This window comes from Triticum aestivum, chromosome 1B (genome assembly GCF_018294505.1).
Source record: "Triticum aestivum cultivar Chinese Spring chromosome 1B, IWGSC CS RefSeq v2.1, whole genome shotgun sequence".
Taxonomy (NCBI): domain Eukaryota; kingdom Viridiplantae; phylum Streptophyta; class Magnoliopsida; order Poales; family Poaceae; genus Triticum; species Triticum aestivum.
Window position 1 is genome coordinate 332278938 of NC_057795.1, and position 25739 is coordinate 332304676.

The following is a 25739-nucleotide window of genomic DNA, read 5'->3' on the forward strand; positions in this document are numbered from 1 at the left end:
AGCCTTGCCGGGAGTAAGCAATTCGAGGAAATTGTATGCAAGCAAGGAAGGCACCGGAAGAATCAAGGTGTTGGTTTTGAACGAAAGTTCAATGCCAATGGAGTTGAGTGGGAAGAAGATCAATACCCCAAGACAAAGTTTGTTACTCAACAAGAGAAGTATGGTCATACTTCCTTCAAGGGAACACAAGCACAAGATGATCTTACACCACAAGACCACAACAGGAATGGCAAGGACAAGCTTCAAGAGGAGATTGATGCATTTGAAGAAGCACCTAAGGCCTCGGTCAAGTGGGTTCCTAAGACTACGTCAAGTTCTACCTCATCAAGTACAACTACAACTCCAAGGATTCCCATCAAGATGATGTGGATCCCGAAGAAGAAGAACTAGAGAGTTCTTGAGGGTGACTCCACCAACATTCTTCACTCATATCATTATGGCAAGGACAAGTGCAATCAACTTACACATCTTTCACTAGTTCAAGGAGTCACAAACCCTCATGTTGGTAAGGCAAGGGACAAGGTAACCTAATGATTTCATGGACATCATCTTGTGTGTGCATCACTCTATGTCTATGGATATTCTTGTTTGTTCCTTGTGGTACTAACCCATGCAGGTATGTTGAAAGTGCAACTCACTCCAAAGGATTGCTCCAAATGATCTACATCAACATTGAGCACCCACACCTTCAACACCTACATGAAGTCATCATCGACAAAACCCAAGGTTAGTTCATCCCTCTAAAAGGGATCTCACATCTAGGGGGAGCTTAACTCTAAGAATTGAGTCAAAGTAACTCTAATGGTGTGAACACATCAATGCATTATGTAAAAGTGGTAACCCCACTTGAGCTTAAACGATGAGTATGACCTATGATCAAATGTTCTCATTTGACTGACTCCTAAGTCAATATACTCATATATAGATGACCTAGTCATCGCCAATGTTTGTAGATGCTAGAAGTGGTTGTGCATGCTTTGCCACATATTTCATTTGCCATTTTATTGTGTGAGCATGTTGGTTGCATATTTTACTCATTTGAGGACATCCACTTGTTGCTTTGATTGTTTGGGTTCTTTTTCTTTTTGCCAAGTGGATGGACAAGAATGCCTAAGAACCTTCTCTAGCCATCTATGCTTTTCTCGTCTCAAACTCTATTCATGCTACATCACAAAATTTGATCAAGTCAGATTCGAACCACTCTGTGTGAGGAGCACTCGGAGTCCCCGATTCGTCATAGACTTAAACTTCCAAAACTTCTTTGTGATTCCCGGTCTGACCGATTCCTCCATTTCGGTCCTACCGAGATCACTAAGTCGATCTAGGTTTTCAATCTCGGTGTAACCGATTTGAACTTTTCGGTCACACCGAGTTGCAGTAACTGTATACAGTTATGCATCTCGGTGCCACCGAGTTGTTCCACTCGGTCACACCGATAGGGTCGGGCTATATATACTCATGGGCAAAAATTTGGAAATTTCTCCGAACCTCTTCGCGCCCGCAATAGCTTGCTCTGCCACCAGGGTCTCCGGATCGTCTCCTCGTCGCCAGCCGCCTCCTGTCGCTGGTCTCCGCCACCGTCAATGGATTTCACCCCCGCCGGTGCCGCCGTATCGAGTTCATCGCCAAGCTAGGGTATGGACTCGATCACAGTGCTATCCTCGTCCGATTCCTAGCACATTGTGTTTATTATGATTCTTGCCATGATTGAAACACTCCTATCCAGTCAATACAATCCTTAGATTAGATGCGATTTGAAAATTTAGGGTTAGGTTTCCGCCGAAACCATCTCGGACCCACCGAGTTGAAAAACTCGGTCCCACCGATTTGGCTAACGCCATTGCACTAGTAACTCTCGGTCTGACCGAGAATTGCTAATCGGTGTGACCGATTTTAGGACTTTGTGAAACTCTAGCAGTCTCGGTGCCACCGAACTGTGACTCGGTCCGACCGAGTTCACCAGTTTAGGTTCCAAAAACTGCTTCGGTATCACCGAGTTTGAAAATCGGTTGATCCGAAATGCTTTCTGTGGAAAACTAAAACTGAATTTTTGAATCATTCTTTTGCAAAAATCTCTGCATTTTGTGATGCTCATCCACTCTATCTCATCTATAACTATTCATAGGGTCAGCAGCCAGTGATTTGCAGCATGTCAGACCAAAGTGATAGTCAGAACAAGTCAGAAGAGCATAATCACATGAGTGAGGGCACTAGTCCCTCTAGCACTTCAGATGATGGCAGCAGGAGCACCCCAAGCAATCTGCCTAAAGCTATCACCAGGACAAGGAAGAAGAGAACCTCAGAATCTGAAGATGAGGATTATATGGCAGAAGAAGATGAGTCTACCTCCAAGAAGGTAGTGCTAAAAAAGGAGTATGCCTCAGCAAAGAACATAAAGCCTGGACTCAATAGGAAGGTTCCTGCCAAGAGGACACCTATGCTGAAGGTCAGAGGATCAACACAAGTGCCTGAAAAGACAGAACCCAAAGAGGCACCTGCAAGAAGAGTCACAACTTCCAAACCCAAGAAAGTTCCCACTGGAGAAACTATGAATTTTACCATTGAATCAGAAGATGAAGTTGTTGGTCAAGATAAGAAGAAGAAGAGAGCCAAAACCACTACTTCCCAGGTTCTTGGAAATCCCTCTATGAGGAGAGACTCTGAAGAGGAAGAAGAGGTTGCTGCACCAGCACCCAAGGCACAAAAGCTAATGGGTGATGCTATTAAGTCAGGGGCTGCAACATCAAAGCCCAAGGAAGCACCCAAAGCTGCCCCCAAGCCCAAGCTTGCACCAAAGAGGAATACCAGGAGTATTCCAGCTGCTGAGAAGAACAAGGCCCCAGTGCCTGAAGTTGTTGATGAGGAAGATGATGAAGGACAAGTCCTGAGAAAGCTAAAGCCCAAGATTCCAGACCACAGTGATGCTCATCCTATGGCTGAGAACATGAAGTTGAGAAAGGATGAATGACTCAGATTGTGGAGGCTGACATATCCATATGCCACCAAGAGAAGGACTACTGTTGATTACAAGTTCCACACTAAGGAACAGTAGGACTTCTATGAGACAGTGTTGTTGGACAAGAAACCAATAGTGTGTGATATGAGGTGGGTCGACTGGACCTATATGAAGGAAAATGAGGAACACTATCCTGGAGTGCAAGATAGATTTGTTGCTTGTGGAGTTGCAGACTTTGTTGGGCAGAAGCTCACAAAGTGGAATGATGAGCTCATTATGCAATTCTACTCCACAGCACATTTCTATCCAGATGGCAGGATAGTTTGGATGTCTGAAGGTACAAGGTACCAGTCAACAATTGAGGAATGGGCCAGTCTAATCAATGCCCCAAAGGAGAGTGAAGATGACTTGGATGTCTATGCCAAGAAGAAGATGGACCACAATACCATGGCTCATATGTACAAGGAGATCCCAAACAAAGCTCTTGAGACTTTCAAGTTTGGGTCAGTCCACTTTCTTCTGTCAGGGCTGCCAACCATCAACTGGATCCTAAGGCACACTCTGTTGCCCAAGTCAGGTGACCACAACATGATTAGAGGGCATGATATCAACTTGCTGCACTTGTTTGATGTGCCACAAAAATTCAAGGTCATGAGCCTCATTGTTGAGACCATTAAGAGAACAGCAGCAGATCAAAAGAGGAGTTGTGGGTATGCCCCACAGATTCAGGAGTTGATTAACTCAAAGATGGGCACATGAACTTACTTGCTGGATAAGGAACATTTTGCTATCTATCCAGACTTTGAGGACAATCAAGTTGTGATGAATGAGAATGAACCATCATCAGTGCAAGCTCAAGAGCAGAAGGAGAAGGCAAAGAGAGAGAAGGCTGCCAAGATGCCAACTCAAGAGGAGGCATCTGAATACTTTTTGAAGAACAAGCAGGAGCAGCTTGGTTACTTGATAGCATCAACTCTGAGGATTGAGAAGGGGTTAGCCACCCTAACTCAAAACCAGGAGAGCCTGGAAAGAATCATGGAACAAAAATTCTATGATCTAGATGTCAAAGTAACTGAGATTCAGTCAGTTGTGGAGCAGCTTCAGGATGACATGCAGGAGAGGAAGGGCAAGACAACCACTGATGCATTTTCCAGAGTGCCTAGAGCTCATAGGTCAGTTGCAGTGCCTGTGACAGACTCCAGAGCCACATCATCTGCACCAGCTACAGCTCCTACAGCTCCAGTGCAATCAGCTCCAGCACCAACTCCTTCAGCTCCATCCACTTCAACTGAAGCCTTCATCCAAGGAGCCATCTCTACACCTCCACCTGAAGATCAAGCCTGAGAGTCGATCTAGCACTATGCATTTTCTATGAACTTTTTGGTAACTTGTTGCCAAACACTACTAGGAAAAACCCTACTAGTAGCGCGTGTTTTGAGGCTAGCAGCAGCGTGGGTGGCCGCACTACTAATAAGGCGCTACAGCTAACTCATAGTAGTAGCGCGTCCCTAACCCACACTACTACTGTTGACGATATCAGCAGCGCTTTTTAAGAACGCGCTACTATTAACTAGCTGTAGCGATTTCGCCATCCCTCACTACTGCTATATCTTTCATCATTTTCCCATTACCCCTTTCCCTTTCAGTTTCCCTTTCAGATACTAGATACTAGGTACTGCTAGTAGATATCAAATTCATAAACCATTACTAGGTAGTACTCCCTTCGTTCCAAATTACTCGTCATGGTTTTAGTTCAAACCACAACGAGTAATTTGGAACGAAGGGAGTACTAGATAACAATTTCATGCATAGTCAACATGCATCCTCAAGCAGTACAAGGTCATATCAACGGCCATCATCATATGTAGTTCTAGATGATATTGACGACGATCATCATATGTAGTTCTAGATGATATAGCCACACACACATATGTAGTTCTAGATGATATAGCCACACACACATATGTAGTTCTAGATGATATCGAAGACAATCATCATCCTCAAGCCTGGGCGGTTGGTGTTCCTGATAGTAATTAGGATGGCCTGTCCAACACGAAGATTCTTGCCATCGAGGAATTTCTTCCACCCAACCGAGTTTAAGTGTGTGCGACCATCCGTGTCCACATGGTAAGTACAGGTTGTGACGGAGCCCCTTGCAGTAAGGCGTAGTCCAGCTGAGCCTTCTTCATCAGGCTCGATACCATAACTCACAGATATGCTCTTTGCCAATTTCTGAATAAGAAAAACATATCAATTAATAAATAGCCTCGCAAATAAGTACATATGGATTATCTACACTATTAATAGTTTCCTTAGATTCTACACTAATAAGCATGTGATCTAACTCTACACTAAAACATATCATCGACTAGATTCCACACAACATACCATATCATTGGACTGTACACTAAGTAATTCGTCGGATAATTTGCATTTGTAAGTATAACATACCATATCATGTCGATCAACCATGGTATTTGTCAAGCGGGTCACGAATGGCACCCCGACAAAGTCAGCACATGGCAGAATTATGTCCCATAGGTTGGACACCTCCTCCTCACTCAGCCTTGTTCTTTGAGCTACGATGGCTTCATGAAGTGGGTCCTCATCATCTTCATCGAGTGGGTCCTCATTATCTTCATCATCTTCATCATCTTCATCATCTTCATCATCTTCATCATCTTCCACCAGGTTGAGATAAATGACAGCTAGCTTGGGTCTTTCTGCTCGGAAGGAGAAGCTGATCAACTCACCACCAGTAAGACGCATGCGAGCGACGAAATGGGCCCATCCATCTCCTCCAATTTGCGACATATTGCATCCTTTCTCGACCTCCATAGTGTACGACCCCCCCAGGAGCCTCAAATGTCACAGTGTCTCCTGTCAGCTTGTTAAATTTCAACCTCACATTGCATGGGACGATCTGTGTAAAATAAGAAAAATGACACAATGCAGTAATGCCAACACTAAAAATAAAATAGTTATTACATTTCATCTAATTTCTTACCGCCGCATGACGAAAACTCGGCTGGAAGTAGATGCCGGACAGCTTGCCAGTTGCAAGGCTGTTGGCGCATCTTGACTTGCATAGTCGACATAGTGGTGGTGGTGGTGGCGCCATTTTTCCTAAAGCAATATAAGCAAAGGATTAATGATCAACTAAATCAAAATGTTTCAAGTGAACTAAATCAACTAGCCTACTAAATCAACTAAATCAAAATGTTCTAAATCAACTAAATCAACTAGCCTACTAAATCAACTAAATCAAAATGTTCTAAGTCAACTAAATCAACTAGCCTACTAAATCAACTAAATCATATCAACTAAATCAAAATGTTGCATATGAACTAGCCTACTAAATCAACTAAATCAAAATGTTCTAAGTCAACTAAATCAACTAGCCTACTAAATCAACTAAATCAAAATGTTCTAAATCAACTAGCCTACTAAATCAACTAAATCAAAATGTTCTAAATCAACTAGCCTACTAAATCAACTAAATCAAAATGTTCTAAATCAACTAAATGAACTAGCCTACTAAATCAACTAAATCAAAATGTTCTAAGTCAACTAAATCAACTAGCCTACTAAATCAACTAAATTATATCAACTAAATCAAAATGTTGCATATGAACTAGCCTACTAAATCAAAATGTAGCGGGCAGGAGGGAGAAGGAGGGGTGACTCAAGGAGGGAGAAGAGAGTAGGATGGAGGAGGAAGGCGGAGCGAGGAGGGGTCGGCCGGCGCGGCCAGTTGAGGGAGGACGGAGGAGGAAGGCGGAGCGAGGAGGGGCCGACCGGCGTGGCCAGTTGAGGGAGGACGGAGGAGGAATGCGGAGCGAGGAGGGGCCGGCCAGCGGCGAGTGGAGAGGAAGGACGGAGGAGGAGGCCGGTACCGAGTCCAGCAAGGAGGAGGAGGTGACGGCGCGCGGCGCAGACGGAGGAGGGGCGACGGGGGTGGACCGGCGCGCGGCGCAGACGGAGGATTGAGTGTGTGACTGTATGAGTGGATCGGATAGAGGAGATGGGGGTAGGAGATGAATGGCTTAGCAGTAGCGCGCTATAGGAAAATGCGCTACTGCTAAGCTATCTAGCAGCAGCGCCTTTCACAATAAAGCGCTGCTGCTATGTGCCAGCATGTAAAAATAGACTTTGTTCAATATATCAAAAATACATTAATCATCAATGATCTTTTTGTGTACAATCTGATTTGTCAATATGAGTCCTCACCGGTTTAGAAGCAGGTGAAGACTCATATTGCAGCCACAAATTCTATACATAGAGTTCAATGAAGACCAAGTGCTTGTCAAAGTTTGAGAAGTAACATATTTAAGGTGGTAGAAACTCTCTTCACGGAGCGAGGTGGGACTAAATTTTCGTAGGAAACTTAGCAGTAGCGCTTATCTGAGAAATGCGCTGCTAATATGCTACGTAGCAGTAGCACCCGTCGCTATAACGCGTTGCTGCTATAACTAGCCTCGCGGCGGCCTCGTGAGAATTATAGCAGCAGCGCTTCTTTGAACGGGCGCGCTACTGCTATATTTGTTTCAGCAGCGAGTTTCGGCTGGGCACGCTACTGCTAATTAGCAGCAGCGCCTTATTTTAAAGCGCGCTGCTGATAAGATTCTGTGTATAGGCTTTTCCCTAGTAGTGAAAGGGGGAGAAAAATGTATAGATCATAGGCTTCGAGAGAGAGAGTGTGTTGCTTTTGTTCTCTCTTGCTTTGGTGGTTAAACTTTGTTTGCTTTTGATTGCTTGAGATACTATGCTATTATCTGTGAGACATTGATAATCATGTGTTTGATCATAAGCTACACTTATGCTTGTTTGATGATATTATCTTACCTATCCTTATGTGATCATTCACTTTGCTTGGTGATGAGTGCATGTATTCAATCTTTATCATTTTGAGTGATCCACCAAGATATATGTGACATGAAAGAGTAACCCATGAGCCTAATTCCTTGTGCATTTGCAGTCCAAAGCAAATCTTAAACTATGCACAAATTTAGGGGGAGCTCTTGCTTATCACATACTTCTGAAAGCGACGATGTTTTTCAATCTTATTATCTTTTGTCGAAGCTTTGATCTATATGTTGTCATCAATTACCAAAAAGGGGGAGATTGAAAGTGCAACTATCCCTAGGTGGTTTTGGTAATTCATAACAACATATAGCTCATTGAGCTAATGCTATTTCAAGACAAATATTTCAGGAAAGCTCAATGAATGGCATGGCATGGATGATGAAAGTGGATCCCTCAAAATATCAAGGACAAAGGATTGGCTCAAGCTCAAAAGCTCAAGACTCTTCATTTTATATTTTAGTGATCCAAGATCACATTGAGTCTATAGGAAAAGCCAATACTATTAAGGAGGAATGAGATGTTGCTTAATGAGCCTCTTGCTTCATGTGCTTAGTGATATGCTCCAAATACCCTCAACTACTTTCTCACATCCACATATGACCTAAACCCAAAGTCAAAATCGGTCCCACCGATTCTTCCTATCCGGCGCCACCGAGTTCAAATGTCATAGCCACTGCCACAAACCCTAGGCAAATCGGTCCTACCGATAGGGATCTCGGTCTCACCGAGATGGGGTTGTAATCTCTCTGTTTCCCTTCTTAACGTTTCGGTCTAACCGAAGTGAGCGATCGGTCCCACCGAGATTGCAATGTAAACCCCCTGTTTCCTTTTCGTAACATTTCGGTCTCACCGAAATGAGCAAATCGGTCCCACCAAGTTTACCTGACCAACTCTCTGGAAAGCTTATTACCAAAATCGGTCTCACCGAGTTTGTGTAATCGGTCTTACCGAGATTACGTTATGCCCTAACCCTAACCATATCGGTCCTACCGAATTGCATGTCGGTCCCACTGAAAATCCTAACGGTCACTAGGTTTACTAAATCGGTCTGACCGAGTCTGTTGAATCGGTCCCACCGAGTTTGGTAAATTGTGTGTAACGGTTAGATTTTGTGTGGAGGCTATATATACCCCTCCACCTCCTCTTCATTCGTGGAGAGAGCCATCAGAACAAACCTACACTTCCAACTTACCATTTCTGAGAGAGAACCACCTACTCATGTGTTAAGGCCAAGATATTCCATTCCTACCATATGAATCTTGATCTCTAGCCTTCCCAAGTTGCTTTCCACTCAAATCTTTTTTCCACCAGATCCAAATCCTATGAGAGAGAGAGTTGAGTGTTGGGGAGACTATCATTTGAAGCACAAGAGTAAGGAGTTTATCATCAACGCACCATTTGTTATTTCTTGGAGAGTGGTGTCTCCTAGATTGGCTAGGTGTCACTTGGGAGCCTCCGATAAGATTATGGAGTTGAACCAAGGAGTTTGTAAGAACAAGGAGATCGCCTACTTCGTGAAGATCTACCGCTAGTGAGGCAAGTGCTTCGTGGGCGACGGCCATGGTGGGATAGACAAGGTTGCTTCTTCGTGGATCCTTCGTGAGTGGAGCCCTCCGTGGACTCGCGCAACCGTTACCCTTTGTGGGTTGAAGTCTCCATCAATGTGGATGTACGATAGCACCACCTATCGGAACCACGCCAAAAATATCCGTGTCTCGAATTGCGTTTGAATCCTCCAAACCCTTCCCTTTACTTTCTTGCAAGTTGCATGCTTTAATTTCCGCTGCTCATATACTTTTTGCATGCTTGCTTGAATTGTGTGGTGATTGCTTGACTTGTCCAAAGATAGCTAAAATCTGCCAAACTCTAAAATTGGGAAATGGTTAAGTTTTTAATTGGTCAAGTAGTCTAATCACCCCCCTCTAGACATATTTCAAGGTCCTACAAATAACACTAGACGACCTTCAACATTATCACTCTCCTGTTACATTTGGTTTAGATAAAAAAAAATCTTTCCATAATTGAGCCTCTATATGGCGATAGCTACTTGGTAATGAAGAGGTATTAACATGATGCGTTGGCCTTTCAGCATATCCTAAGCTCATGACCGTGGAAAACATCTTGAAGAAAAAAAATGCTTTTCATTTTTTGAGGGTAAAATAAAAATGCTTTCCATTTCAATATGATTGTGTTCAATCCTATTTTTTCCAATGTACATATACCATTTCAACATGGTACCCATTGTGCTTGGGATTACAGAAGTGGGTGTGTCATCTCATCTCCGAAATTACACGCTGAAGATATTTCAGTGATTTTGTGTAACTGATGAAACCCATAAACCAAAAATCGAAGCCGTCGACAGTAACTACATCGATGTACTTCTCATCAGGATTATACAAATTTTCCCTCACGGCAGCACTCTTTATCCTCTTTGCAGGAATCATGACCTGTGGAAAGGTACAAAAAAATTCATCAGCTTCGAGTTCAAATGGGCGCCCAAATATTTCTTAACCGGTATTTAATCCAGTAAACTTTGGCTATTGACCAGGGGATTGTGCTTTAGTTACCTTGTAGGGCACCCTTGCGGTGCGGCCCTTGGGCGATTTTAAATCCAAAGGCCTGTCACTATGGAAGGCAATCTTCCGAGTGGAGATGAAAAGCATTCCAGCTATTGGGCCGGCTGTGGTTGAGAGATAACACTGGAAAGCCTTCAGTAGCTTCTCTTCTTTCTCGACTCGGAAGTATTGCCTGAAGACTTTGTCCATGCTACCAGCTTGGAGAACCTTCACACCCAAGCTCAGTTTCCCTTTCACAGTTTCTGAAAGTTTCGGTCCAAGTGCTACTGCAATGCAAAAATATTTATTAGTGGTGAGAATTGTTTCCTGGTTAGTTTATATCAATTTGTTGCGATACACATATATTACTCCTAGATGGCATACTTACAGTGTTCCTTGAAGCCCTGCATGTAACTATCTGTTTTCTGACTTAGCTTGCTCATCCGATAAACGATGGAGTTCTTTTTGTCTGCGGCGCCAAGGAAAGGACAGAAAATCAGCATTGACATACAAATTACAGCAGTTGGGAGAAGAGAATTGGGCAAGGAGATCGTGAGATCATTACCCTTGTTGCGAACCAAAGAAGAACATGATGGTTTTCCTAGTGTTTTCTCGTCAGCAAATGCAAAGGAAGGCAGGGGAATTCCAATGACATGCTTCTGGCTGAAACCCTCCATTGGTGCTTCCTGAAGCTGCTTGTGCTAGCTAGCTAGTTAGGCTCTGTTTCCCTGTGAGGAGTTGGCTCCTGCCCCCAAGGCATCCGTGGGTTTTATAAGGAGGAGCTTGTGTTAGAAGTTGTTGTTCCAAGGAACAAAGTGGTGGAACCGAATCAGCACTTTATGCTGCATACTCACCGTCGCCTCATCATGATGAAAAAGCAAGGCACACTTTTCTTGGGGTAAAGGAGCGGCGTTCAGCCCGGCGAACAACGAGGAGGGAGGTACCGGTGTGTTCCTTTGGTAATGCACTTTCTGTTGCATACAGTTAGTCCATGATAAGAGAAGTTGATGAGTTGGTTGATGGCATGCTTACAGTTAGCTTTACAGTTGTATTGATAGGAGAACATGCAGGGTTTACTAGTTATCATGATCCATGGAGTAGTCTGTGGCGCCTTCCTGAATGCCGGTTGTTCTTTTCACCTTTCAGCGAAGGAAATGTTCTAGCTAGTGGGAACTGGAGAGTGAAGAGGAAGGTAAGGCAAGCACGTTGGTTGGTTTGGACCAGGTTACTGGTGAACAGACTTTATCAACACTAGAAGAACACCCGTGCGTTGCAACGGGGCCACATTAAATTTAAGAGTTCAATATCAATTATGTTAATATTACATTTAATATTCTCATACATATCAAGTGACATTGGCGACCTTTTTACCATCAAATTCTCACACACACTCCCTCCCTCTTCCTCACTCTCTCTCCCCCTCTCCCTCTCTCTCTCTCTCTAACACACACACATATCCATTTTATTGGGTACGGGACCAATATCCATCTATTTCACACGCACACGCGCTAGTGCATAACAATATGGATTATAAAACAGGTTCAAGGTAGTAACAAGGATTCTTCTCATGCATTAATAAACAAAGGTTCTGCACTGAAGACAAGATAAACAATTCCCAAAGTGCATCAGAGCATCACAGAACATTACTGGCAAGATAAATGCACGATGTACCGGAACTGCTCGGATGAACCGGAACAGAGCCAACATATATCATCCTAGACAAACGCAACATCAACCATTTACCTTGGCACTTTAGGAACCGACAGGAGGATGCATGTAGAAGCGCTTATTGCCTGCGAATCCACAGTCAGAGAGAGAAATTGGAACCCATTCCCATCACCAACTGATAAAGAAAGCATGTAAGAAAATTGATATCGGGCCAACTTGGATCTTCGGTGATTGTCCGCCGGTATGAAGAATTTAGGAGGGTGGGTGCAGGGAGTGGCCTTGTGGATGATGGATGGAGGCGCGGAGGGATGTGGTCTCCGGAAGGTCAAAAGCGGAGAGGGTCGGGCACGTTAGGTGGAGCCGGTGGTGCGCGACAACCGAAGGCGGCCCAATCGTGGGCGGCGAACCGACGATAGCCTCGGCCCATCTCTCGACGCAGCGAAGATAGAGAGGGCGGCACTGCCGGTGCTCGAGGCCGCCGCTCGGCACCATCTACATTGAGGGGAAAGAGAGGCGAGAAAGCGATAGGGTGATGCGGGGCTAGGGATTGCGGAGGAGGGTGGGGGTGTGCGATTTGAATGGATGGTTCTGCCCACCGTTTTCTTGTATGTGGCGGTGGAGACGGCGGCGTCCAGCCATGCAGGCGAGGCATGGGTCGAGCCGGGCACACGGCGAGGCGCAGTAGCAGAGGCGGGGGCGATTTTTTGCTACTGAGATGCATGGTGTGGGATTGATTGTTCATGTTCTCTTTTCCTTTTTAACGGGAGATGGATGCGATTTTTTCACGAGGGGAGAGATGCGACCACGTACAGATTCCATAATAAATTAATTAGGTCCATAACGGGAATTCTTTACAATGCGTTAAGATTTACGTGTTAATTTTCTTAATAAAGAAATGCACTGATGTAGGGATCGATTGATTCGGGTAAGGAAGGATAGATTTGTGATCTTTTGTATGTTAGGAAATTAGTGGTTTGCAAGGAAAGAGTGGAGAGAAAAAGAACCAATGCGACCACATATAGATTCCATAATAAATTAATTAGGTCTATAACGGGATTTGTTTACAATGCGTTAAGATTTACGTGTTAGTTTTTTTAATAAAGAAATGCACTGATGTAGGGCGCGATTCGTTCGGGTAAGGAAAGATAGATTCGTGATCTTTTGTATGTTAGGAAATTATTGGTTTGCAAGGAAAGAGTGCAGAGAAAAAGAACCAGTGGAGGTGGGAGGAGGACAAAAATAAACCATACGAGGCTACCAACTGCTCCATTAGGGGTAGAGATTGTTTGTGAAAATAACGTGCGACGACGACTTAGCGAGCAGATCCCCTTAAAAAAGACATAGCGAGCAGATTCCCTTAAAACTGGTAGGAATGTATACGATTGATGACGTTGATAAATAGTGGTGAATGTTGGGCTAATTTACTATCATCATGCATGGAAACGAATCATCAAGAAAAAGAATACTTCCTATTACTACACTCATAGGAAGCTTCCTAATCTCTGCTACCAAACAGTTTCTGCCCAAATAAGGAAGGAAAGTTATGGACGTGATTCGAAAGGAAACAAACGTTATGAAGATTAATTAATTTAGATTTGATCTTTAGAAGTTGATTGTGATTGATTCTTTTACATAAAGACATTACTAAATAATTTGCGTCAGTATGGAAAGTTCTGATCCGTTCAGTTTTTTTCGTTGTGTGAGAGGGTGAAGTGAAAATAAACCGATGAAGTGGAGGAGGCGACGAAAAAAATCTACGACGGTTAACCTACGAAAGAAAACCGGACGAAAGTGGTGGGACGAAAAAAAAAACCTGGAAGCGAGACTACCAACTGCTCCATTAGGAGTAGAGATTGGTTGGTTTGGCATGGTACATATCTCCTTTGCACTTTGCATTTGCCTCACGTTTTTTTGTTCTTTCTGATGGATGTTGTACAGGGATCTTGACCAAACTAGAAAAAACGCTTTTATAAGCGATGCAACTAGGGAAATGCGGGTGAATGTTGATATATGTATATTAAAATCCCACGTGAATAGTGAACAAATGAAAGAATAGAAGATGTTTCGTGCCATTGGGTCACTACCAGGTAACCCGGTTCAGAATCGAACTATACTCGCTAAAGGATGTTCACGAATCCTACAAAGAGGTAGTACTCCCTCCGATTTATATTACTTGTCGCTCAAATGGATGTCGCTCAAATGGATGAGATTAATTTGAGCGACAAGTGATATGGATCGGGGAGAGTAGTAATTATCTTTCACTTTTCTCTAACCCATTGTTTATCCATGATTAAGTATGAGGAGTTGACAATTTTTGCCATGCTGGCTACTTTGTAACGGCAATAATCACGTGCGCAAGCATTTTGAGTTTTCTTAGTTAAATATGTCGAAGTTCTATCATGCATTACTTTACTATAAACCTACTGCTTAAAAATAACATATGCGTTTACACATTATCAATCAAAGCAAAATAAAACAAAAAACAATTCTTCAGGGCCTTTCGGCCCTTCTGGTAAACAGAAATCAGGAAAAGGGTCATACTACATGATACAAGAAGTTTGTTGGTTCAGGCTCAAGATCTTCTTTTAGTCGTGTGCTTTTCACTTGTACCTGGGGCCATACCCTTGTGCTGGGAACCTTTAGAATCTCACGCAAACTAATAAAATTAAAAACCCTTGTCCTGCCAGATTCAAGGTCCAAGAACGTGGTGCCCAGGGCCCTGCATGTGATGTGGAGGGAGACTAATCTGATGTGTAAAGCTGCCTACTTTCCGCTAATCCGGACTCGATCCAGGGAAATCGTAGTTCTTCTGCATTTGTTTCGCGTTGCTTCGAGTGTTGATTTGACATACGTGGCACTTATGCAGAACCTCGTCAGAAAGCTAGGTGTGATCATGCTCAATCGGTAAAGCCATTGGTATGGGCTGTGTAGTGTTCGTGCCATCATTAAGTTTATTTTAGCTTTATATATGTTGATTATTGAGATACTAGTTATTTTGATATCGGATCTGCGGCCTTTGGTTTGAGGGTTAGTTGAACTCTAGCTTAGTCCCATCATGTATCCACCGAAAGCAGAAAGGCCAACGAATTTCATATTGCAGGATGCCCTCTCCTACATTTTCCTCTGCATCCCCTTCCCGCTCCCGCGCGGCGCCGCCCCGCACCGGAGCTCCCCCGCCCCCTTCATCCGGTCCTCTCCAACGCCATCTCTCCTACCGCCGCCGCCGTCGGGGGACTCACAGGCAATGCCATTGTGCCGCAGTGGTGGCGGCGGCGCTTCTCCTCGTCCTGGGGGGGGGGGGGGGGGTCCACGCCGGCCGGACCTACGACAGTGGCGGGGCGGCGACAACCAGTTTCAGCATGCAGATGGCGACGTACGACGACGGGTCAAGCGGCGGCAGCTTGGGCATCCGATCTGACCCCAGATGGGCTTCGACGGGCCGCACATGTTGTTGTCGTGTACCATCCATGTTCCGTCAATGGCATGCTGCCACTGGGCTCGACCTGCAACACGAGGACGTTGGGGGCTTCGGCCCTGGGCGTGGCGGTGGTGGTCACCTCCTTCGTCGGAGGTGGTCGGCTTGAGGCTGGGTGGTCGGATTTCAAGATCCGTCATCTAGTCCCGGCTGCGAATTGGGGAGACATAGTTTCTGGTGTAAACCGAGCAGATAACGGGCGATGGTGGAGTTTTGCACCGTTACCTTGATGAAGACATCTCGTGTAACCGTTGTCGACCCACTCGTGCTGCTTCGGGGGAAACCCTACGGTCTGGTCTTTCAGATCGGACGATGGCGGTACTGCGGTGCTGTTTCTCTCTTTGTAGCATCCTTTGTGGAGCAGCGCTGGAAGACAGAGGCAGGAGGTGGAGCGGCTTCGTCTCGCACGGAGCTTCGGTGGAGCTATCAAGTCACGCCTGGCCGACAGGTGCTACACCGAGTCATGATTGGTTGGCAGGTGCTATGCACGACAGATCTTCCAGAGTCTTCATGTTTGGACGGACGAGCGCAGGGCGGTGGCGCCGTTGGGTGACGTGGTGGCGTCGACGGATGTCCGGACTAGCAAGGATGATGCGGATCTCTCTCCTGAAGATGGGTCAATGGTCCGATGATGATGGCGGCTTCTAAAACGTGTGCATGTGGCGTGCGTTTTAGGTCTGCTGCATCGGTTGTTGGTTCCGATACGTTATGTGGATGGATCAATGACGACACCATTTTTAGATATGGGAAGTGAGAGCACTCCACATTATTTTGTAGGTGTGAGTGGTGACTTCAGGTGGATTGATGTATGTTCTTGTGAGACCTTTGTTGGATAATTAATAAAGATGGCTGCATGCATCGATTGGTGGAGAGGCTGGGGTTTAACCTCCTTTTCAAAAAAAAATCCTTGTTTGATTTATATATATATATATATATATATATATATATATATATATATATATATATATATATATATATATAGGACTGAAAATCAAGAAATCTAGATGATAGCCCGCATGTTGATGCCGGAATATTTTACAATATATTTCAATGTGATTTGATTGTATACCATAAATATTTAGATTAACCAGCGGTGGTTGTTGCTCTAGTGTGTTGATCCTATGTGGCCTTAACACGACGACTTTCCTACTGTTTATTACAACAAGATTTGTCTGACTCCGATGAGGCAGGGACGAAGACGGCGGCACGTCTACAGCTTGCTCCAGTGCTTGTAGTCGTCGCTAGGTGGTCTACGAATCTGGATGTATTTTTTTACTTCTGGTGTTCTTTGTACTCCCTTCATAAACTATTAGTGATATATATGCTCTTATATTAGTTTACGGAGGGAGTACTATCTTGGCAGTTGATGAATAACTCAAAAGTTTTTTCCTCGCAAAAAATAATAATATGAGAACAAAAGTTGAGATATATATGATTTATCGAATGTTCGTAAAATATTTATTGTAGGTTGAGGTGGGACTTTTCTATGCACTGCAGGTTGAGGTGGCATGCTTGCGTCTCGAGGGAAATATGTTAGTAATGATCACCTATTTAGTTATGTATGAATTTTGTTCGGACTATTTTGCATCCATTTTGAGAAGAAAACTTAAGCACGGCCTCATATGATTTTTTATTTGATTATTTGACAACTAGGCAAGTGCCTACAAATTCCTGTATTTTTCTTGTGGTACAATCAAATAATTTCCATTGCATATTTTTTGTGTTTTTTATTCCTGTAGGATTCATTTTTAGGGGATATATAGGATTCAATAAGTCGTGCCATATATAACTCTTATGTTTCTCTATTATTTGTGTTGCAGTTCAATGAATCGAAGATGCCTTTAGAAGACAATAACACTCCATATTTTCAGGTAAAAGGCATAAGCATCCGACTTTATATTAACAAAGCCAACAAAGGCCACAAAGTGATACCTTCTTTTTTTTAGAACACAAAGAGATAAATAGTTCTGCAGACTGATAACAAGTTTAGGCAAGGTGGCGAACCGGGCCAGCCTTGACGCGTCCGGTTCATGTCCTCGGCTGCTAGGCTCATTCTGACGAATACTAGCCTCTCCTCGCTTCCCATGTTTACCATGGGCATGTTCCTCCTAGCAGACGACGTCCATGCCAATCTTGACACCTCTGATCCAAGTTCTTTTGGGAAGGAACTGCATCCAAAAAGAGGTACCACTTAATAAAGTGGGCGGCGATATGTAGGCCTAAGAAATATGGTGGCCTTGAGATTATAAACTCCAAACTTATGAACGTAGCCCTTCTCTCAAAGTGGCTTTGGAAACTCGCCCAAAATGAGCATGGGCTCTGGGCGGATATCCTTCGAACAAAATACTTCCCCGACGGGAATTTCCTTACCTCCAAGGCCAAGGGGTCGACATTCTGGAATGGGATCCCGGCTGTCAAACCGGCCTTCGCGCTTGGAGCTAAGCTTTGCGTTAACGACGGCAGATCCACGCGATTCTGGTTAGACCACTGGTTCGGTTAGGAGCCGTTGTGGCGCAGCCACCTTTTCTTATACCAACTTGCTACCAATATAAATATCCTCGTTGCTGATGCGCTTAGAACCAACCCGCCAGCCATTTCTTTCAAAAGGCCTCTTTCTGACACCGAACGTGCTGGTTGGGACGAGTTACGCGACGAGCTTGCGGTAGTGTCGTTGCGCCTTGAGGCCGACACGTGTCTCTTGGTCCCTCACGAGCTCCTGGAAATTCTCGGTTAAGTCCCTATACAATAAACTGAGGGAGGGCCCGACATTGGCATTGGACATAGCTAGGGGGCTATGGAAAGTGACTACCCCCCTCAAAATTAAAGTGTTCCTTTGGCAAATGTTTCGCGACCGACTCCCGTCCTCTAACACCATACAAAACAGAACGAGCTGTCTGATGGCAATTGTGTGATGTGTGGTGCGCATGAGGATGCAAACCATATCTTCTTCAATTGCCATCTCGCTCACTTTGCTTGGAGTGCGGTCCAGGAGGCCTTCAATCAAAATTGGAACCCCCACTCGAGTAGTGACCTCCGTGGTATACTTCTGGCCCATAGGGGTGGGTTCGGTAGAGTGCTTTGGAGATGCGTAGGGGCGCTGTTATGGGCTCTATGGACAACTAAAAACAAAATCACCATAGAACATAAATTTTCCTCTCACCCGGCTGACATTGTTTTCAAATGCCATTTGTTCCCCCAGACTTGGATGCCGTTGGGGAAACGGCGGGACGCTGAGCGGATGCAGGAGGCGATGGAGTGGATTCGACTGATCCAGATTGCGGCACGCCAATAGAAGTCAATGACCATTCCTCTCTTTGCCGGTGTTGGCATGTTTAGACTTTTGCCTTATCTCTCTCAGGCCTAGGCCGGTTGCATGCTAAACTTTGGCGACGACCTCTTTCATTTCCTTCCATTTAAGACTGCATTGTCTGTTGAATGCTGCCTGTCCGAGGGCTTTATTAAGTTAAAGCCAGACGCTCTTGCGTCTTCGTTTTAAAAAAAAGAAGAAGTTTAGGCAAACAAAGGCCAACCGATATAAAAAAGACAGAGTCCAAAGTAACTGATAACGCTAGCTAGGGGAGGGCGTTTGGTGGCCGCGCTACAGGTAGGCCGGTATCTGGGCCATTGGGATGGGCTTTGGGATCTGAAATGCGTCAGGATTTGGGGCAGGCTAGTGTCAGGCTAGTCATCCATATACGGTCTGCGATACATCTAGGCGTACATGTTTGGCCCAGCCAGCTTTCACGTTCCTCTGCTTATCCTCGTTCGAATCAGCACATCAAAGAGAATCTCGTGCTGCCATATCCTGTGGAAGAAGCCCCATCCACGGAACAACTTTGCCTCTCCGCCCCTCCCTCTCTCCGGCAGAAATCACATATTTGACCTGAGGCAGAAATCAATTCACAAACTGACCTGCTTTCAAAAAAAATTCACTCTGCTGACCCTTTCGTGTGGCGCCCGACAGTTGGGCGTCGCACCCTACTATGCAGCGCCCATCACTTAGGCGCCACACTTCCTGCCAGCGTGGCAGCCCTGGTCCAGCTGCGGCCCCACACGCACCTGTGCAGCGCCTAAGTCTTAGGCGCCACACATGTAATATGCAGCGCCTAACTCGTGGGCGCTGCACAGTCTGTGTTCCACTTGGGCTGGCCCCACCCTCTCTCCCCTCCCACCCCCACCCCACACACCTCCACCCCACCCAAACCCTAAGGCTTGCGGCCCTCCTCTCTTCCCCTCTCACCCCCTCTCAAATCCTTCTCAAATCTTGCAAATCCGGAGTATTTGACCATGGATTTCGAAGCCAACCCCTCCCTTAAGGTAATATCCTCCCATCCCCTCGTTTTCATCCATAGGAATTGTCACATTTGCTCAAATCTTGCTAGTTTGGGGGAAACCCTAGTTTTGACTTGGATTTGCAAATTTGTGTTGAATGATGTTATGTTTCTTTGCTAACTTGGGTTGGTTAAGCTTCCATAGTATGCTAGGGTTAGGATTATGTGTGTTTGATGTTGGTGTTAGGGTTATGCTATGGTTATGGTTGTTTTATATGCTAGGGCATATGTGTGCAAATATTTTTCTGAAGTATTTACTTGATATATGTGTGTTTTTGATTATTGTAGGGATGAGGAGAACATGTGTTTATGTTCATCATGTGGATAGAGAGGCCTTTTTGAAAGGCAATGTTGAGACGGACCCGAATGAGCTTGATATGGTGTTTGAGAGTAGTCCTAGCTATGCGGAGCTTTTGGAACAAGTGAGGAAAGATTTGAATTGGACGGACCCAAGTGACGTTGTTGAGTTCGAGGGAAGGCATAATGTTGGTTTTGGAATGCACATCCGTTGGAAGACAATGCGTGTGAACTCCGAGCAACGTTGGGTTGCATACAAGGCAAATTTGCAAAATATTTAGATTACTCATTATTACCTTATCCTTCTCGCGCATCATGTAGGCCCGGTGTTGCACGTCGTAGACATCGTCCAGAAGCCAAACCATCCTTACAATTTCAAACAATAAACATATAAAAGTTCATCTTCATCTCAAATATCGGTATACACTAAACATATAACATGTGTTCAACTACAAGAATCTCAACATCTCCTTCTCACACAATGAATATGTCATATGTGTTCAAATAAACTAAACATCTAATATTTCAAATAAACTCAACATCTAATATTTGAAATAAACTGAACATCTAATATATATATCTAAACAAACTTCTCATATATGTCTACAAAAATCAACATCTCATAGTTATCTATAAAAATAGGCATCTCATATATATCTAAAAAAACTAAACAATCTAGGGTTTCAACAACAAGAATCATATATTGTGAACTAATAAATAACACTACGGTACTACCAATATGAATACACATCCTAAATCGAGCAAACCAAACAAATCAAGGGTTCCATCAAATCATGGACAAATCTCTAGAATGGCAACAAATTTACGGAGCAAAAGAAAAAGAAGGGAAGAGTTTACCTAGTAGGATGGATTGGGGATCGAATCCACGGATCAAATCTTCAGATCTGAGAGGGATGTGGGGGGATTAGATGGGGGCGCCGCCGCCGCCGCTGCTCTCTGTCCAGAGAGCGGAGAGATGAAGAACTGCCTGGTCGGGCCGCGCTTAAGTCACTGTGCAGCGCCCAAGAGCTAGGCGCTGCACATTACAGGTGTGTGGCGCCTAGCCCTTAGGCGCTGCACGGGTGCGTGTGGGGCCGCAACTGGACCAGGGCTGCCACGCTGGCAGGATGTGCGACGCCTAAGGAAAAGGCGCTGCACAGTAGGGTGCGGCGCCCAGCTGTCGGGCGCCACACCAAAGGATCAGCAGAGTGATTTTTTTTTAAAAGTAGGTCAGTTTGTGAATTAATTTCTGCCTCAGGTCAAATATGTGATTTCTGCCCCTCTCTCCCCTAGGCAGGCGGCGGCGCCCGTGTTCCTCTGCTCAGCTTCGGTACATCCAACGCGATTTGCCCTTTCTCTTTCCCGTCCCCCCAAACTCGGCGGCGGCACATCTCCTCTCCGGCGCCATATCTGCCGGTGGCATCGAGCGCTACCGGTACGTTTCCTGTGCGGGCGTGTGTAGATCCGCAACTAGTTTGTCAAGTTCCATTCCCTTTTTCTCACAAATCCTCTTTCTCCAGGCGGGGCGGCAGGTTAATTCGATGCAACCCATGGCTGTGGTGCCTCGGGTGGAGTCGCAAGCTTCGATGAGAGTCGCAGATGGCCAGATTTGTCGCGTTGCCGATCTAGCAGTGCCCAACTCCGGTGATTTCCAGTTGGACTGAAACGGGGGATTTAAGGTGTGCTCTGAAGCTACGAGCAGATGGACAAGAAGGTATGTAGTGCTAAACTTGAATTTGATTTGTTCTACGGGCCAAGAAAAATTGTGTGTAGTTTGTCCTGCAAGTAGTGATTCTCATGTCAGTTATGTGAATGCATGTTTGACTGTTTCGATTCATGTATGTGCTGCCATGACTGAATTCATATGTTCTTTTTTTTGTCCTTTTCAGCTATTAATGAGCTTGACTAAATGGATTTGCAATTGTTGTTTGTTTTGGTCAGTAGTGCGTTATTGTTTGTTCCTAGTTCCGGGAATTCCGCTAAATAAGTAACTCTGCTGACATTTTGTGAAGAACACCGCATGAAGTGTGTTCATGCCTTTCGTGCGACTGAACCATAAGCAAAGTTTACCCAATTTTCTCGTAATTAATATGTTCATTTCGGTAGATAGCTAAGCTGTCTGGAGAAATAAATAATCCCCTTTGCCAAGTTCTTATAAATTAAATTAGCTGTAAATGGTAAAATTTTCAGCAAGTGCGCCTGCATTGGCCAGGTTTTGGACAATTAGCTGATTACCTTTTGATTGCCATGTTATATCTCATGCTACAACAAATGTGTTTTAGTTTTTGCTTCTGTTGTACTACTATGGCATATGACCCAGTCAGACACAATATAATTTATGTTAATGTGTTTTCCTTCAATATCTGTACCTAACTGAACAAACACTGCATAAATTGTCACCCACAAGCTGCAGTCCGAATTGGAAAGAAAGATGTCTTCTGGGTAGTTGGTTTCTGAACTTATTTTTCAACCAAAATGCTGCAGTACCAATTAGAATTCTATGCTTAGGTTATTAAGATATTTAGTGTGGCACCTTTCACTGATTTGGCAGCTTGTACTTTTTGGATCATATAAATTCAATTCGGTTCAATTTTTTTTCCAGCAGCCGTGCGTGCTAGCTTGCTGTTTGATTAACCAGTTACTTAGTAGAGGTCAACTGGGCTATAGAATTCTGCACTCCATAGTATAGGATAATTGTCATGGATGCATCTATTCTGAAGTTAGTGATCAGTAATTAAGATAGCATCTCCATATTTTGCAGGCCCGGTTTTGTCGCTTTATTTTTCAATTAGTTCACTAGGACACACATGCGTTCCACAAAGATACTACAATGTAACCTCTCCATATTTTCCAACCAGTCCCTTTGTGATATGCTAATTTTCCCCCTGTTTTTATGTTCTACCATTAGTCTGCTAAGTAGGAGACATGTTGACCGGTAATGTTCAGGAATTATGAAACTGTTCAGGTATAGCGCCTGCGAAGGACTGACGTACTGCAGGTCGACATACTTCAAGAGAATAAGCAAAAGTCTAGGTTCTGCACCATACGTCAAGGTCAGGGACACAAGATTATCACATGCATGTGCTGAACAAGGCTCCGAGGAAATTGCCAAAGTGTTCGAAGTGTGTAGTGCTTGGTCACAGGAAGAATGTGTGACTTACCGATCAATTTGAGCCGAACTTCCTTTAGCCCCGCTTTATCAAATGTAGCAAGAGTGTTTTGAAATTCAGTTTCTCTACATTTCAGTTCATAATTTTGTTCATGTTCACCGGGTCATTGGTGTGATGACCGTTTGGGACTTAATGAGATATTTTATTCGAATTGTCGGGACATTTAGTTGATACACTGCATGGTTTGTTGCTGATGTTTGTCAACGACGAGCGTGAAACAGGCCCGTTGCATCATATGGACCGTGAATTACAAAATGCCATGTGTTATTTTTCCCGACATGTTCAATTTGAGTGGCATGATCAGTTCTTCCAGTTGCCGGGTGGGGGAGGTTCATGCTGCGGTGTAGGTGTTGGCTGAAATTCTAGTGTAATCCTTCTATACTGTTGTTGTGAACTGTCAATGTTGGCGTGTGTGGAGATAAAGCAAGCTGCAAGATTGATAACACACCGTCAGTGTGTTTGCTTTATCTCCACTGCGTAGTTTGGTCTGTTGTGCTGTTTCAGGCGTGTGCTGTGATGCATAGGTTAGTGATGAGGTCTAGTGAAATGACAGTGTATGCCCTGGAGCTAGTATGATGCAAGATCCTCTGTGACGTGCAGGTGTTCCTGAACAATGGAACATGCACTCAGGGCAACATGCACTCAGAGCGGCATGGGCTCTGGGTTGGCATGTGCGTGCTCAGGGAGTTTGCTGCATTGCAAATGTATCCCCGCAGCATGGATTAGCCATTGTTTAGTGTGGTTTCTGTCCAGCTCAAAAAAATGTTTAGTACTGAATTTGTGTGCCATAAGCTTTCTTCGGCGAAAAATGAGTTTATGCGAGGGTGTTTTAACTAACTGAATGTCAGACCAAGCTTGGTTCGCAAAAAACTGCAGTTAAAAATTATTGTTCTATGGCTTTCAGCTGAAACCAGCCCAGAAACAAGCTGCCTGAACATCAAACATCACAATTAGCAAGCCGAAAAACATGCTTAGCCAAACGTACTGAAGAAAACCCGCGGCTGTCTCACTGGACACCAATGCTCCACGAACGCACTTTGGGCTGCGGGTGCTCTCCTCTGGCCAGCGATCAACCACGACTTGCAACTGTGCTCAACAGCGAGTTGTACAAGTCTGCACGCGCATGGAGCATGTCAGATGAGTGTAAGAGGCCTAGGTCCTTTGGCATGTGCGTGGGCCAGAGCCGTTTCAATACAGGCAGAAAAAAATATCAAATACATGCCGTATACACAGGGAGCGGGAATCCCAATGGTGGTCAGACGGGCAGGATTCCGGCCTGCCTGTAGGCCGAGCACCATTGGCATTTTTCGTAGCTAGGGGCACTATTAGGCTTCATCATGAGCACTTCTATTGATGGCGTGGAGGTGTTTGATAGTGCGGAGAATCTCAATGGCTGCTTCATTGTCTTGCGTCTTTCCTAGAGGACTTCATTGCTGAATAAATAAAAATACCATTTGATGATGTAGTTAGCGGGATAATTAGGTAAAATATGTTCAATCGCTAATTTGTTGCGAGTGTCCAGAGGGTCCAAACCAACGCCGCGAATGAGCGCCAAGCCAATCTACGTTGTTGTCCCCGAGCGTCATGGAGAAGCATAAGTATACTGACCATAGAATTAGGGGCCCAGTTAACGCCAAAACTGTAGCAGACACAACTTGAAAGGAACTTGGTCGGGGCACAACGAAATAGAATATTTCCTTTTTTAAAAAGGGGAGTATCCTGGTCTTTGCATCACACAATGCACACAACCATATTATTAAACGTGAAATAAGTTCATGTCAACGAGTACTCGACAATAAAACAAATAAACGGAAAACATGACCACAAGTGGTTGAACCCATGATTACATAGATGTGCGAATGGCTCGTTGTCGGTCCTGTGAAGACCAGGCCCTCACGGGCCCGTCAAGCGTGGGCCACGACAACCTTTTTGGTGGGGAATGATGGCTACTACCCCACAACACACACCCATGCACCTTCTAAGGTGGCATGCATATCTTCGTCAAGATCCAAGATAGATAGAACGTCTCTCAATGAAAGAAGTCGCCACCTCTTTGCTGGCAAGCAACTTTAGGATGTAAGCACCCTTGCTCGCTGCAACATCCAGAAGGAGTCCATACTCCACTTTGCCTCCCAACAACGTGGTGGTATGCAGATCTATGTGAAGACTCACCGACAAGACCATCATACTTGAAGAGGAGTCCCGTGACACCGTCGACGATGCTAAGTCCAAGACTGTAGTAGAAGAGAGTTGCTCTCCCGTCAAGGTCCCCACCAACATCTGGTTCCGTGAACAGTTGTCCCCAGAAATGACGTCAACGGCTGGTGGGCCACCTGTTCTAGGCACAACCTATGACAGTGGGGCTAATCCATAGGCCTATGGCGACCTACAAATGCTCGGGGCTAATCCACCCTTCCTCAG

The 25739-nt window shown here is 44.7% G+C and overlaps 1 protein-coding gene and 2 long non-coding RNA genes across 3 annotated transcripts; 2 read left to right on the top strand and 1 right to left on the bottom strand.

Moving 5' to 3' along the window:
* Positions 1-9988: 9988 nt before the first annotated feature.
* Positions 9989-11106, bottom strand: LOC123091058 (putative GEM-like protein 8). Its single transcript, XM_044512456.1, has 4 exons — positions 10943-11106; positions 10766-10846; positions 10390-10664; positions 9989-10269 (listed from the first exon to the last, which is right to left on the bottom strand). The coding sequence occupies exons 1-4, from the start codon at positions 11052-11054 to the stop codon at positions 10093-10095; spliced, it is 645 nt and encodes a 214-aa protein (XP_044368391.1). The 5' UTR covers positions 11055-11106; the 3' UTR covers positions 9989-10092.
* An 8661-nt stretch (positions 11107-19767) lies between these two features.
* LOC123091066 (uncharacterized) lies at positions 19768-20317 on the top strand. The gene is made up of 2 exons (XR_006442763.1): positions 19768-19837; positions 20140-20317. It is a non-coding gene; the product is annotated as an uncharacterized lncRNA (long non-coding RNA).
* Positions 20318-21384: 1067 nt separating this feature from the next.
* LOC123122151 (uncharacterized) lies at positions 21385-23491 on the top strand. Its single transcript, XR_006460089.1, has 3 exons — positions 21385-21583; positions 21669-21862; positions 23114-23491. It is a non-coding gene; the product is annotated as an uncharacterized lncRNA (long non-coding RNA).
* Positions 23492-25739: the final 2248 nt, after the last annotated feature.